Source organism: Podarcis bocagei (assembly GCF_964188305.1).
Source record: "Podarcis bocagei genome assembly, chromosome: 9".
NCBI lineage: Eukaryota > Metazoa > Chordata > Lepidosauria > Squamata > Lacertidae > Podarcis > Podarcis bocagei.
Window position 1 is genome coordinate 41,187,016 of NC_138134.1, and position 16,577 is coordinate 41,203,592.

Genomic DNA, 16,577 nt, shown 5'->3' on the forward strand with positions numbered 1-16,577 from the left:
TTTTGTTGAAATACATTTTGAAAGTTTCATGTTTGTGTGTATAGATAAAGACACACACACACACACACACACACACACACACACACAGCAATATTTCTGAATACAGTGTGACACCTAATGTTAGCCATATTCAGAGCTGCCCCTTTGAAATAAATGGACTCAGGTCCATTTCAATGGATCTATGAGTTTGTCCATTGATTTCAATGAACTTACTCTGAGTATGGCTATTACCCATACTTTATTGAGGTTTGTTATCTAAACTATGATTTTTCTTCAAAAAAGGGAAGTATTTTAACTTTACTTCTGCCCATTGACGACCAAACAGTAGTTGCTATTTTATAGATTATACCAGATCTTCCTTCATCAATCCTCAGCTGCTTGCTTTACTCTTACATACTTCTTCCCAGATTTGAAAATGCTCATGGGCATGTCTTCCTATATATTATCTTGTCTCTGTCTCTATGCACACCAGTGGCCAGATCTCTCAAGTTTGCTACAGTTTCTCATCTCCTAGTTTGTGTAGCTGGTGAAAAGTTAGGACTGGAAAAACTGGCAAGAAGATGAGCAACATTTTTGTTTTGCCGTTCAGAGCATGATTGCCCTCATTCAGTTGGAGGCGAAGCTGAAATAGCATGGACCACATATCCAGTAGCCTCCAGTGTGACCCAAGCTTGAATGTGCACCCAATTGCAAGGGAGCCCTTATTCACATGGTCTTCATCTTTTCTGGGAAGGAAAGAATAATGCAAATCAGGTATCTATGTAATGTGGTGCCCCCACAGAAGTCTGGGTCCATACAGTGGAGGCTACTCTCTCATGCCACTCCTTTGCAATGCTTTTTTGATGCAATCAAAATGTACGAACCATGCTAGCCTTCGTGTGGCAGAGCTAGGTAATGGTTTTATCCCGTTTATGCAGCTTTATGTTGATTTTGTATGCAGTGGAAGCAAATGGACCTACTAACAGGTATGCCCTCAGCCAGACCCCCACCTGCCTGCCTGCCTTCTTTATGTTGGCATGCAACCAAGGAAACCGGGGCAATTGGCAGGCCCCCAGCTGGCTCCAGCCCACTGGCCGGTGTGCCGGGCGAACTCCAGTCCTTGGTGCAGCATGAATCTGCGACCTGAGCTTCAGAAGCTAGGGCACGCTACTCATCAGAGTAAACGCTGCTCAAACAGAAGTGGCAGGAGAGGCTGTGTGAGCATATTTACAAGCAGTTTATTCAGCGTACATCAGGACAAAAGGAAACATGTCTGATCTCCTTTGTGTCCAAAGCAAAAAATCAGCATAAGCAAAAGCTATACACAAAACGGAAGTTCCCAGCATACTGTGCTGGAGTGTAAACAGACATGTGACACACAACAATCATGCCTGTTCCTTAAAGTGGAATGGAATATCCTAACACTTTACACTCTATCCAGGGGGTGTCCTTGCCTGTCAGCTTCCTCCTCCTCAATCTCTGGGGTGTGCCTGCAGAGCCTAGCAGGCAGGAGGATGATAACAAAACTAGAATCAGTTGGCTCTTCCTGTCATTGGCTCTGGCTCCACCTGATGCTTGGACCTTCTCTCCTAATGGTCCCAGTGTGAACCTGCCACCACTTGCATTTATTTGTATGCAAGACTACATCCGACCACATGCATTCAGTAATTGGAGAGCCCTTTCCTCTAGATCAGGGGTAGTCAACCATTTTATACCTACCGCTCCCTATTGCATCTTTCTTGATGGTAAAATTTTCTTACTGCCCACCAGTGCTCGATGGAAGGAGGATTCAGCTTGTGCCATAGAACCCCCTACTGCCCACATAGAATCCTGAAACACCCACTAGTAGGATGTAGTGTAGGGACCAGGTTGACAACCCCTGCTCTAGATGGTTCCCACTGAAGCATTTGTGTCACAAAATACACATATTCCTCTTAGAAGTCTGGAGATAGTTCTGAGCTTGGTCATTCTTGGTGCTGAACAGGAGGAATGACAGCCATCATCTTGGTGTGTGTGATTTAATCCACTTGTCAGATCCTCAACAGTTGAAGATCCACAAGTTAACTGTATCAGCAAATCCACATTATCCCAAATGATACAATGCTCTTCATATTTTTGGTGTGAAGGCAACATTTCTCATCACACTTCCCACAGTGTAACTAAATATTCTATCTTTATTAATTACATCTTTACATCTTTATGTAAGAAAATTGTGTCTCTTTTCATTACTTGACTTATGCTTTGAAAAAACTGCATTAATTTAAGTAAGGATCAATTTGTTATTGCTCGGTGAGCCCAGTTATTTGCAGTAAATGCATACAAATTAATTTGGATATGGAAATACATTTCCTGTTTTATGGCAAGTCATCTCTTCAACACTTTCACTAAGTAGAGAACACCGTAATTTGGATGTATACAAAGGCTGTTTATTCCAAATATTTCATCCACATAAATGTTTTAAACATGAGTTGGCACAGACGTTTTGCATAAAATGTGCTACAATGCAACTGCCTTTTGAAACAAAACAAGGTTGTTCTGTTTGCCTGTTAAGTCAGCTCTAGCAGTTCTTAGAAATGTCATTTATTAAATGTCACGCTAATTGCTTGTAATATCAACCCCTGAAAAGCAAACCTTTGTGAGTGATCTTTCAGAAGCTTTATTTTTCTCTGTTCTGTCTGTCTGGTACATTTTGAAGAGAATAAACAAACAAGATTTACCTTTGATACAGCACCACTCGCTAAAAATATAAGGCTGACTGACTGGTGCATTTAAGGATATTTCATCTCTGCGAATAAAAATGATGCACCCATTCTAAATTAATCAAATGCTTTAAAATTAATTTGATGAAATTAATATTCTAAGATTAATGCCATCATTTATCATCAATATGCTATACTCTGAGTCAGGTTAATGAGTTAGGGGGAAAGTCCATTCTTCATTTGGTTTCTCTGCTGTAATAGATGGCCAATAATGAAAAAAGAAAGAAAGAATAAGAAGTACCTGGTTCAGCCTCCTTCTCCTCCTTACAGTGGCCAGCTGGATGCTTCTGAGCATCCCAAATGCAGGACATGGAGGCGATAGTTCTCTAAGATCATAAGATCAGCCTCAAAGCCTATCTAGTCCTGCATCCTGTTTCCCATAGTGCTCCACCAGATGCCTATTGGAAATTTACAAGCAGGACACAAGTGCAGTCGCCCATTCCCTGCTGTTGTTTTCCCAGCAGCTAATATTCAGTGTACACAAAGGTAAGTAACATGACTGTGGGCTAAGGCAGAAGGGTGTTATGGGCCTTTGTTGTGTGGTAAGGGTTAATATTTGTTTTTTGATGAACAGAAGCCAGCTTTATAATCAGATGCTGCTGATTGCTTCTAATGCTATTTATATCTCCTCCAGACTTATTATCTATATTTCCTTGAGGCTTATTTTGAAATTGTTTTTATGTGCCACTGCAGCTATTGGATTATTCAGTGTAACTCACTGTACATGTGGCTATTCTTGAAGATGGCTTGGAAACTCCAGGTAGAACCTAATTCAAAGCATTCACCTTGACATAAAAAAACTCTGAATGGCTTGTGACCTGATTACCTGAAGAGGTGTCCCCCTCATCACAACAATGTGAATTCAGTGCGGGATGCCAGTGCTCCCCTGCCATATTTTAAATTGCTGTTACCCACCTCAAGATTACCTCTGATGAAGGGCAGGATATAAATCCTGTAAATAAAGAAATGAGCAAATGTTGGTATATGTTGTTGAGCTATTAAAAGTAACCATTCCTATCAGCAGTGCCATGTTTATCATAACGTGGTCACTTAGTCGCTTGGCCCCCAAAATGAGAATCATTCAATAATTATAGTGTTAGGAAATACTTGCCATTAGAGGTATTGCAGGCTGGCACTTGTCCTTGTTCTGGCAGGTATCTCAGATATTATGGTATCAGCCTAATTAAGAGAACAAAATGGAAATGGAGTGAAATCTTCTGTTGAAATGAACTGATGGAAGGTACCTGTCCTGCCTCAGTAGAGACTCATTCCTTTTAGTATAATTGACTTCACTTGTTGACATTTCCTTGGACAGATCAGGGTGGGTTTTCTTTTCATGCTCAACGGATACAGATATAGCTACCTATGAGTAGGATGGAATTTATCATGGCACTGGATTGACTGCTTCGATTGGCACATAATTTGTCCCTTTCATTATAAAATAGGTCTTGGCTCCACTCCCTGCAATTTTGAATGGTTCGGTCTGTATGCACTTTAGGGTGATATAACTTGATTGTTCCTTTTCCTCTGCTTGTGGTGCACTGGATTGCATAAATAATTCTAAGGCTGATGGTAACTGGTTTTTAGCTTGATAAATTGAGCTGTACTTTGGTAAACTGTTGATCCTTTTTAGTACCATAGCTCATTGCCACTGTGAGTCTTGCACAAATTGGCTGGTTTTAAGATGAAACAATTCTGAAAATTCTTAACTTTGCGGGCCAGGTGTTTTCTTTGTGTGTGTGTGAATGAATAGACAGAAATATGCTCATTTGTATGTTTATCAGCTGCAACATTTAGTTGACTAAGCAATGAAATACCTTTTGATTGATTAAAAAGCTGCCCCAATTATTCAGGAAGCAAGATAGCTATATCTATCTATCTATCTATCATCTATCTATAGTCAATTAGGTTGCAATTAATTTATTTGTTGTACTTAACCTTGTTGTAATTAATTTCAAAGCATTTGTTTGTAAGAATGTCTCAATTTATAAGAAATAAATTCATAAATAAGTAAATTTATAAGAAATAAATACAACAATTGTTCATGTAAGAACTCCACAAATTCATGACTGGCAGGTGCCTTCTTTGAACAGGCTTTCTTACTTTTTTCTTACACAAACAGAATGCCTCTTTTGAGATAGTGACACTTAAGTAGATCATATAGAATCCAAGAAAATGCTCCCCCCCCCTTTGTTTGGCACTCCTCATTCAATAAGTCAAACTGTGTGATGTTTCCTGTACAGTATGTCTTGTGCACGGGCTGGGAGACACTGAGCAAACCAGATCACAAATGCCTTGCAATGAAATAGACCCTGCAGACAGTAGCTGGCCATGCATGCTGGCAGAACAGGCAGACTCTGAGGATATTCAGAGTACTCTGCCAAAAGAAAACAGATATGCAGTCGTGTGATTGTCTGCCTGGTACAAGGAAATGAATCCGCTAGGCATACATTAAGTGCAATATAACTGAGAATGCAGACTGTGATTCTGGACTTGTGGCATATCAGTAAATTCGCAGGGGAAACAGTTAAAAAAGGAATGCAGTAGGTGTTGAAAGGGCATACAGAGAGCACTTTTTTGGGGGGGGGAGGAGGTGAAATGTAATCATAAAGTTGCCTGCATAGCACAAGGGAAGGAAGTGTTGGGGCATATACTGAGTGCGATATAGCCAATTGCACCTGCACAGCCTGTGCTGTTGGAATTCACAGCCAAATGCACTTGTGCATCCTGTGCTGTTGGAATTAGCTGACTTGCTTCATGACCTGAGATGAGAACTTGTGCTTTGCACACCCAGTGCATGTGATGAGCCATAATAGCGGAAGCACGGCATCCTGGGTGGACTGACAGCAGGCACTAGAACATGTGTTTGGAATGCATGCAGTTTATGCTTCTTCTCCCTTCCAACTTCTTAAGCTCCGTGGAATTAGAAGACAACTCTCCTTGCCTGAGTGCTTCCGTATTTATTTCCCTTCTGCTCTAAACCAACTGACTGAATTTCTCTGTTCATTTATGTGCTGCTAGAATTGAAAGAAGGCTTGGTTAGGGACTGCAACTCCCATGAGCCCCAGCTAGTATGGTTAATGGTCAGAATTTATGTGAGCTGTAGTCCAGCAACATCTGGATAGCATCACATTTGCTGGCCCTGGGATAGAAGGAGGGAATTCCTTCTGAACTCTCCACCTGCCTTCTAGTCCCCTTACATTGCTGACAAGAGCTGGGCTGAATTCTGCAGGTCTGTTGCTACCCCTTATTCACCATGTGGAAGTGGAACCCAGGGATGTTCCTGCTCACAATTTGATTCTTACTTCTTCAGCTAAAATCCTGTTTCTCAGATACCACAGTCCTCCTGGAAATAAATGCCATTTAAAAACATGACACATTACCATACCATTGATAGCCATATTGCATCTTATATTATCAGTTGCAATGCTTTTTGGAATTCTGATCACTTTCGCAGTCTGTTACATTTAGTAGCTTCTTAGATCCAGTGCTTATCAAGTTTTCTTTGTTATAGATGATCTCTGTTTTGCAAGAACTTATGCATGAAATGTATTGGGTTCTTATAAATGACTTAGTGATTTGACATCATAGCCATGTTTGTGCAAATATGGAGTTATTTTCCTTTATTTACAGTTCAAAAGAAAATGAACATGAGTTCAGCCCTGTATACAAGTTATTTAGAAATACAGTATGTTGATCTATTCAATTATATTCTTTCGTTTTAGAAAACTCGATTAGGTGAAATCTAAACTGTCCAAATCAACCCTTCACGACACCACTATTCAAATAATTAGGATTTGAACTGACATAAGATCCTCCCTCCTCATTTTTCTAATTATACAGATAAACTGGTAGCTGCTAATTCTATCTTCCAGCACTTAATTGTTTGTAAGTGCCTAAAGATTAACGCTAAATGTCCAATTAAAAAGGTATTAAACTATTGTGAGATTTTATGGAAAGATAACACAAATTTTGAATTAAATGGTCACCGAGGAATAGTGCTGCTGAAATCGGTTGGTTCTTCCCAGTTCTTTATTGCTTTGCCGGGAGTAACACTCTGAAGGATTAGATTACTGTTATAACCATGCAAGCATTTAACTTGAGGAAGGGAATTAGACAAGTATGGAATGATTGCAGTTGAGCTTTTGACTGGCACTGACAAGATAAGGATATAGTATTTATCTTTTTAACAACATCACAAGAAAATGACACTTGTGTTGTTGCTTTGACATAGTAAAGCATACAGGCCTTGTAATTCAACCCAACTGGGCCTGCCACAACCCTATAATTTCTGGTTTTGGTAGAGCAGGTATGGGGAACCATTTTCAGATCAGGGTATACATTCCCTTCTAGGCAAGCTTTTGAGGGCCATGTGCCAAGGGTAGGTGAAGCAAGAGGCAAAGATGAGTGGAGCAGCAAATCCTAATTTTACAACAGTTTACACATAAACAGCTTTCTGTTTTCTTCACCTAGGCAAGCAAGAAGTACTACCAGAGTTCAAGGACACACTCAAAGACACTCAAAGAGGGGGGCATTAAAGCAGGTCAGGTGAGCGGTGTGGCCTGGGGAGAGGGGCATAGTTGATGAGAGCCCTAAAGGCTAGACAGAGAGAGTTGAAGGGCCATCTTTGGCCCCTGGTCCACCAGCACTACACCAACGGGACACAGCACACACACCCTCCACCATCCTGTGAAAACCCCTCAATCCCGATTTTATTTTATTCTCCGGTAGATTTACAAAAAGAAAAACATGCAGCAATAAATATATTTTATAAAGGGCCATTATTAGACATAGACACACATAGAATTTTCTCTCTTTTTTTAGTCAAGACTCCTTTTGCAAAAGGAAAGGCCACGGAGAGGCAATAGGATTCTCCCTCGCAGCTGTCTCCAACTCTGTCACCACCACCACTGCTTGGGATAAGCGTTGGCTCATCCTTTTCCCTGAACTTGATGGTGGCAGCACTGATGGGGGAAATAGGGACATCCCAGGATCAGATCATAAGCTGGGACGATTTTCATAATTCCGGGACTGTCTCTGGGAAATCGGGACACTTGGAAGCTATGTGGTGGCATGGTCAGGTTCTGCTAGGATAACAAAACATTTGAATAGGACCTGATGTCTTTCCCAGTAATGGTTCTAATTGGTGTTTAATTCTATTGAAACCTGGGTCAGCTGACTGGCCATTCTCATGCTTCTGGGCTCAGCATTTCTGAAGCTATAGATATAACTCACGCTGCATAAAGCCCTCTACTGCCTTTTACTTGCCAGTTGTCAATGCTGATGTCCATGCTGGATTCCTAGGGTTGGTTTAACAATTTTGCCTTCAGCAGCCAAGAACGAACAGATGAGGTGCATAAAGATGGGAATATGAACGTGGTTGGGGTGTTTTTTGGGGTGTGTGTGTGTCAGACTGGCAGAAGAAATGTATTCCAAAGTATCCACTGTCTGTTTTAGAAGCTCTGAAGGTCACAGAATATCCACAGGTGTGTTACAATGAAAACTGTAATGGGAAAAATGTTACCTGCTGAAAATTGACCTCTTTCAGAGCTCTGGCAGAGGCATGTGGCTCATCTTCCACAGATTCTCCTCCTTATAGCATCAGACAGAAAGACTGGAAATATTTTAAAAATAAAAGTCTAGTTATGCTTTTACTCAGTTTGCATCATTTGGTGTGGTTTTGCCCACACACATCTTGCTACTAAGTTGTGTTGTCTTGATTATTACGGCATTGATGTATGGTAAATTTCAGTGATCTTCCCAATAGGAAGAACATACCAAGACTGGAGAGGGGTAGTATTATCAGATACTATGCCTCCATACTCATCGCTCACTAGTAAGGAACATCAAGAAAGACTGAAAGCAATAACGAAAAGGCAAAGGCAAAAGATGGTAAGTCATAGTTGGATTTCCCCGCAGCTTCTGAAGTGTCCCATAGAGTTTAGGAAGTATGCTCTGACACTATGGAGCCGGATTATGAAGAACAGAAGTTTATTGAGTGGTCTTGATCTGTGTATGCTTGTGGAGAGCAATCTTAAGTCTTCAGAGTTCATATTAAAGAATAGAGGAGTTTATATATGTGAACCTAGTGAGCTTTAGCTGTATGTTTTCAAACCTCAGGCCATACTTGATGTGCAAATATGTTTTTCCTAATGGGGCAAATAAAAAACAGAGCAAAGGTGGAGATTTTCACAGAGAACATTATGTGGGATGGAGATTTAACTCCCTCACCCTATGCTACTGTTCTGTTCTGGGTTGCTGCCCTCTTCCTCCCCTACAGCCCTGCTACACTATGAAACTTCACAATCAAACATCCAACTCTACACTGAAGCCTTCACCACAATTTTATTTTACTTATAAACATCATCTCCTTTCATATACCAACCCTCTCCTATATATACAATCCCTCACTGAACACCTTCACATACTCCACCCTGTGCTGAAAGCCCCCTTGCACACACTACTTCACACTGACCCCGATCCAACAAACAAGTACAGGCCAACTCATGCAAGGGAAGAATTCTTTTGCAGTACAGTAAGGCCCAGTTGCTTCATAAGGACCACAGCATGAGGCATCTTTGCTGTTCCCAGGCACATCTTCATCCCAATCTGGATTTGGGCCTGAAAAACTAGGGGAAAGTGGGTGTGTGGAGTGTAAATTGTAAGTAAGTACAATTTGTGACATTTGCACAGCATCATTCCTAATTACGGGAAATGTCTGTTAAGGCATTTGCCTTGGCTTCCAATTTCTTGGCTTGTAGAGCTTGAGCCAATATGAGAGCCTTAGCTTTGGTCTTAGCTTTGGCAGGTTTTTGGTCACTGAATATGAACTCTATTCTTTAAGATGCCCTGTGTTAGGTACAAAAAAGTGTACTTAAGTTCCCTATATTATGTGGTGCTGAATTTACCAGTTCCACAATCAATGAGATGATATCTTCAGAATATCAGAGCAATTCCATCAATGTTAACACTAGTTAAAGGGCACACCACTTCACTGGAGGAAAATCAGAATACTATATTCCTTCAATTAAAGTCATAATAATAATTAGAGAAGCAAATTGCTAGCACTGTGCTGTTTAATTTGAGAGAAGCACCTCATTTAGAGTAGTTAACTTCTGAGTCCTTAAGTAATTATTTAAACAAACTCACTTTAAGAGATAACAGCAAATCTCATGTAGAAACAAAGCCAATTCATTTATTGAACTTTGCTACTGAGCATTTAACATGTTATCTCTCTGAGGCTGTTATCTCTGTAGCTGAATTTGTGGAAATAGAACCTAATCATTCAGCTGCGAAAGGCTATTCACTGAGGTTTATTTACAGAAGTATCGTATATAGCTTCATTTACAGAAGGGATCCCTTCATTTAAAGGGATTTATTGTATAGTGGAATACACAGGGATCATACTCTAACCTAGCAATTATTAGAGGGGTGGTGCCTGAATAAATATTGCTTTCGGTTTGTCCTATTTTTCTTACAATGATAAACAGTTTTCCTTCTTCTTCAAGGTAGTTTTTTTTATGCCCTTAACCTGGCCATCCAAAGATATTTCATTACAAATTCAGTGCTGTATAACAGGGTTGGAAAACCCCTGGCTTGTGGGCCTAATCAGGCGCTTCAGGTCTTTGAATTTTATTGTTAACCTTTCTCACATACCGCCTATCCCCCTTAGCCGAATGGACACAGAAAGCACAGCCGCTGACCTGCATCTTAATGTAAATCTATCATATTTATTAATGTAGCCAAAAATGGACTTTACTTTCTTGTTGTGAGTGTTAAAATGTGAGTTTGATGCATATATTTTCTAATTAGTTTAATTACATTATTTATTGCAATGTTTATAGTAAGTCCCATTATGACTGAGCATGTTATTACCAAGAGGAAAAACCTCTGTATCCTAAAATATTGATGATGAATGAATGTGTGAAAATACACAAATGTGATTAGAACTAATGTGACCTTGGCTCAGCTCAGAATACTTCAGGTGTCTTTCTCAAGGAGGAGTCAATCTCTTTGCAGTGGGAGGGTGGTGTGTGATGTGGGAGGGATTTTTCCCTTTGTAAAATCCAAACCTACAACCATTGAAACGTGTCACTCATTTGCTTGGCAGTATGTTGTTAATATGCCGGCCAGCTGACAATAAAAAATGTCAAAAACCAGTAATGTATGTACGTGTGTGTGTGTGTGTGTGTGTGTGAGAGAGAGAGAGAGAGAGAGAGAGAGAGAGAGAGAGAGAGAGAGCTCCTCCTCATCACTTGAACACACAGTACTCCTGAGGCAATATGCATACTTCAGTGGGCAATTACTAGCTCACTGAGTTTGCAGCCAACTCTGAAATCATTATAAAAAATGTAAACAATAATGATATTTTTTTTAAAAAACAACAACTGAAGGACTGAACAGTACAGGTGATGAGTCTGTATAATTGTAATCAGAATCAGATTGCATCCCTAAGCCTGACAAACAAATATAATTAAAAGCCAGTCAATTGGTGAATGGGCAATTGCCCCATTCACCAGTTCTTGCCATCTGCTTCCTCTTCTACATGACTTCTTTCCCCCATTCTAACATAACTTCCTCTTCCTGCATGAACAGGGAAGTGAGTGTGTGACAGCAGTAGTGCAATTGCTACTGCATCCTCATCGCATTGATCTCATTCCGGCACAATTTCCTTCACCCAGCATTAGCCATGCTTTAAAATAATATTTATTTATGTGTGGTTAGGTAGCTGTCTCATATATATTTGAAGGGTACCCCTTCCTTTGTGACCATTTTGTTCCATGAAAGATCTGTCACAGTGAATACTCATGCATGTCTCCTGAACAATTCTGTTAATCGGTCCTTTTCTTCATAGCGGCGCCGTCGAGAAACTAAAGTGAAAATATGCTGTGAAGAGCCTCTGAAGCCTTCAAAGAAATCTTACAGGTGCTTTCAATTATTTTTCTGAAACAGGACACAACCTAGTTTGCTATTGGATTGTTTGCCGTGTGTGTGTGTGTTTTAAATGTCAGGTATCTTAAATTTCCAAAAGCAAAAGAAAGGAACAGGTTCAAATTATTTTTGGTAACGATTTAAGGCGCACTTCAACTCTGCAGGATATAGAGGTTCTGCACTGGTAAGTGGATCCTAGGGCTGTTACACAGTGCTGTTAAGTATTGACATCAAACATGCAAACAGAAGCTGTGCTGGAAGGCCAAGCTACTTGCCACCCAAGCCGCTGAATATGTGGGGTGCTTGAAGGCCAAATGAGTCATAATGTAAAATGGTGATAATTGCATCAAGAGATTCTGCCCCTGCCTCCCCAAGTCCTCTTCCTTCTATGACTCCATGTCTCCTTTTTCTTTCCACCCCTCTTTACGTTTATTTTGCCGTAGTGGCAGTCGCTATGCCTCCCCTCCTACCCTCAGCCCCTTACACTGAGAAATGGCAAAGGGAAAGTCCTTTCTCAGGGTGAACCACCGGGAGAGTGCCTGGGAGTTGCTATCGCTCTAATACCTAGCTATTCTCTTTAAACTGAGGGCTCATCTGCACTACACCTTTAAAGCAGTATCACACCACTTTAAACCATCATGGCTTCCCCCAGAGAATCCTGGGTACTGCACGTTCTTAGGGGTCCTGAGAGTTGTTGGGAGAAACCTATTCCCCTCAGAATTCCCAGAGTTCCCTGGGAAGAGAAATTGATTGTTAATCCACTGTGGGCATTGTAGTTCTGTGAGGGGAATAGCAACCTTGATGAATTACAGTTCCCAACTGGGTTTGGGAGAATAAAGGAAGGAATTTATACAGATGCCTTCTGGTTCCTCTGACCAGAAGGCTCCTATAGAGTCAACCTATCCAAAGGGTAAAACCAAATAAAAAATAAATCCAATAAATTCAGGGGAACACTGGGGTGGTGTGCAGAACTCCACTCTGGAATGAGATTATTCTCCCCCTTCCCAATAGTCTGTGAAGGGCATGCATACCAAATGGAGAGCATTAGTGGACAAGGACTGGGCTGGATTGGGCTGTGCACTAAAACAGAGACAGACATTATCAGTGGTTGGTACTACCCTCTGCTGTGTCATGCCATTAACATTTTGCAAGCTGGTTGTGTTAAAAGAATCGAAATGTCATGTTTTCCACCCAACCTTCTGACACAATGTTTATCAGAAAAGTTGGAACGACCCTTTAATGCTCCTGTTTAGTATTCTTAAATTCAGCTGCCGTTCAGGAACACATTACAAAATTTAACAAATGAAAACAGAAGAAAGTGCATTTCCCCCTAATGTGCCTAAGCCTATTTTATATCAGTTTGACACACATAAGCTTCAAGCTTTGCATTTTCAATTATATGCCTTCCTTAATTAGTCTGTCTTGAAACCCCGTTTACTGAAATATTTATTTGTAGAAAGGACAGGGAACTCTTGCCTCTACAGATGTGGGTGCTCTGTACTTCCCACCATCCCTGAACATGCTGGCTGTTTATTGTGTGTGGGCAGGTAATCCCTCCCCTACCTGGCCTGGTCTCCTTGGCAACGCTTCCCCCAGGTGGGATTGGACAACTGACTGAGGTAGGCGGAGACCTCCAGGTATCCCACCTGAGGGAAGGCAAACCAAGCCTATGCTGTTGGAGCCACTCCAGATCTAGGGGCTGCGCGCGTCCACGCAAAGGGCGCCCCCCGTTTTAAGCGTGGAGCGGTCATTTCCCATTCCTGGTTTATATGGTCAGATCTATCATTGTGCAAATACAGCATATTGCACCACAGTTTCTGTTTATTTCTTGTGCGGAGGCCGTTAAAACATCTGATCTACCGTATTTTTCGCCCTATAGGATGCACCGGCCCATAGGGCGCACCTAGATTTTTTTGGGGGGGGGAATAAAGGAAAAAAATTATCCCCCCCTGGCACGGGGCTGGGGAAGCTCGGGCTTTGGCAGCTTTGGCATCGCTCTGGGAGCTTGCGGGGCTGGTGGAGGGGAAAGCGGAGCTTCCACCTCCCCCAGCCCCCAGAACGGGACCCAGACCCATGTGGAAGCTGCGTGCAGCTTTGGCATCGCTCTGGGAGCTTGCGAGGCTGCAGGAGGGGAAAGCCCTCCGCCAGCCTTCTAGCCAAGTCGGGGGACAGCGGGAAAGGCGCGCTGCGCCTCTCCCGCTGTCCCCCAAGTTTGCGGGGCTGGCGACGGGGAGGAGCAGGCTTCTCCCCCCCCCGCCAGCCTTCTAGCCAAGTCGGGGGACAGTGGGAAAGGCGCGCTGCGCCTCTCCCGCTGTCCCCCGAGTTTGCGGGGCTGGCGACGGGGCTCTCCTGAAGCCTGGAGAGCAAGAGGGGTCGGTACGCACCGACCCCTCTTGCTCTCCAGGCTTCAGCGAAAGCCTGCATTCGCCCCATAAGACGCACACACATTTCCCCTTCATTTTTGGAGGGGAAAAAGTGCGTCCTATAGGGCGAAAAATACGGCAATTCAAAAAAAGCACTGCATTTTTTCTGATTATGATGTATATGTGATACATAATTTATATGAGATATAATAATTAGTGACCTAGTTGTCCCACAAGCATGACATAGTAGAAACTGTAATAAGTGAGATTCTTTATTCTGTTACTGATCTTTGTGTAATGTTATGTGTGTGTTATGTGTGTCTGTATTTTTAACCCTTAAAGCTAAGTAATGGAATGTCTATGATAATAAATTCCTCTCCAAAAAGTTCTTAAACTATGATTAGAAATCTCCAGAGCTTAGTTTTACTCAAGTGTCACAATGACTTAACCTTTGAAAAGAACTGTTAATGTGATCATTCAATTCCATAAGATCTGGAGTGTGATATTAATGCATCTTCACAGGGAACACTGGCTAAAAAAAGGCCATCTCTTAGTTCATTCTGTCATTTATCTGAAGAATTTTTATTCCACTCTTCAGCCGAAAAAACACATGGCATAAGAGGAAAACAGATTGGAAGGGAGAAGGAATAAAGCTAACTGTGGTAATGCTTCTCGTGTTGATTATTACTAAATCGGAATATACTATTATTGCACAACGTCCCTCAACATTAATGTGATAAGGGGGCTTTTTGAACTTACCATCTATTGTAGTATAGTTATTGCCCCCCATCAATTTTTTTTTTGTATGCTACTACACAACATCATCATTATTCAAGTATGCCAGTGCAAGTAGATAAATAAGGTACCACTGTGGTGGGAAGGTAAATGGCATTTCCGTGTGCTCTGGTTTCCGTCACGGTGTTCCATTGCACCAGAAGCGGTTTAGTCATGCTGGTCACATGACCCAGAAAGCTGTCTGTGGACAAATGCCGGCTCCCTTGGCGCTTTCAAGAGATGAATGCCACAACCCCATAGTCGCCTTTGACTGGACTTAACCGTCCAGGGGCCCTTTACCTTTTACCTTTACTAGAATTATGTAACCCCCTTTTCTATCACAAAATTGCAACTTGTCTGAAAGATGTGGGACTCAGCAATACAGCTGCAAATAAAACATTTTAAATGTGTTGTAAAGTGCAATATAAAAATGTGACACTAGATGGTGACAGTGAGCTATGCCAAATTCAATGTATTTTCCAAAACGTTTTTTAAAAAAGCATTTTCACAGTGTTTTTTTTAAATATGTGTGTAGATTCCACCCTGGAGTGGATCCTTGATATTTTCATTTGTGTGGCATCATCCTGGTTTCTGTATGTTTAGCTGCTAGCTCCAAGAGAGCTACATACCTTTTGTACTCAGTTCCTTCCCCTAAACCACATTTGGATCGATTCTTTATTTCAACAGTTGTTTTTTGAATCTCTGTTCTTAATGAAATTGTGAAGCTACTATTTAAAGCAGATAAATAAAATAGCCCCACCTTCACAATTGCAGGAAACAGGAGAGAGTGGGACAAAGGGAGGTAGAAGACTTAAGCTTGGGCCCTGTGACAGTCTGGAAAGCCATATCATCCTTTCATAAAAGGACAGGGCTGCCTGGGTCCATCATAAATATATATGGTATAGCTCACGTACATTGTTCATATGTTGGTTTCTGTCTCTTTCAGCTTTAGTGCTCCAAATGTTGCATTCTTGTTCAGCACAAATTGTATGAATTTTTTTGCTACCCTATTGCAGTTTATAAATAAACCATTTATTCTCTGTTCAAGTCCTCCAACAGTTTGCTGCTAATCCTCAGCAGATTAATATGCTTTCAGTGATAATCCTTTCATCTGCTGAAGTTCAAAGATGCTGAATCACTAAAGTTAGTAGGCTGACAGAACTTCCAGTAAAATGGTACCAAGAAAGTGACGATCCTTTGATGGATTTCTTTTAATTTTTAAGGTTAAAATTGTAGGTGGCACAAAAATATCTGGCATTCACGAACCGTCTTTCAGCACTGATAGAACACTTGAAATCTCAACGCAAAATATTATTTGCCATTTATCTGCCTCCTCATAGCTTCACATGTGGGCAACTTGCTCTATAAGATCTTACACTACGAGATGTTGGTGAATAAAGAGCGGGGAATGTATGAATGGTTAATGCTTTGTATAGATTCCAGAAAATTGCACAAGCAGCTCTGACTGCAGGCTGCTGGGATTCAAAAGTGGGAAGAGTGCGGTTGTGCTCAGTTAGGTTTTGCTGTTATGCTTCCCACAGGCATCTGGTTGGCTACTGTGAGACAGGATGCTGGACTAGATTGGCTATTGGCTGGATCCAGCCAGCTCTCCTTATGTTCCTATTTGAGACACACTTTCCATGTCATCACAATAAATTGAAATTACTGGTTTACTGTGAATGAACAATATGCTGGCGCATACAATCCATTCACTCACCCCTTTTTCAAAACAATCCAGTTATAGTTAGCTTGAGATCTATGTTTGCTACTC

General features: G+C 41.4%; 1 protein-coding gene across 3 annotated transcripts in view; it reads left to right on the forward strand.

Annotated features, from left to right (window-relative positions):
- IQCM (IQ motif containing M) overlaps positions 1-16,577 on the forward strand; it is a 91,935-nt gene that overhangs the window by 13,890 nt on the left and 61,468 nt on the right. For all 3 annotated transcript variants that reach the window (XM_081208431.1, XM_081208433.1, XM_081208432.1), the window contains exons 6-7: positions 8,506-8,630; positions 11,593-11,663. In XM_081208431.1, the coding sequence (XP_081064557.1) occupies positions 8,506-8,630; positions 11,593-11,663 (196 nt within the window). The remainder of the gene's footprint in view (positions 1-8,505; positions 8,631-11,592; positions 11,664-16,577) is intronic.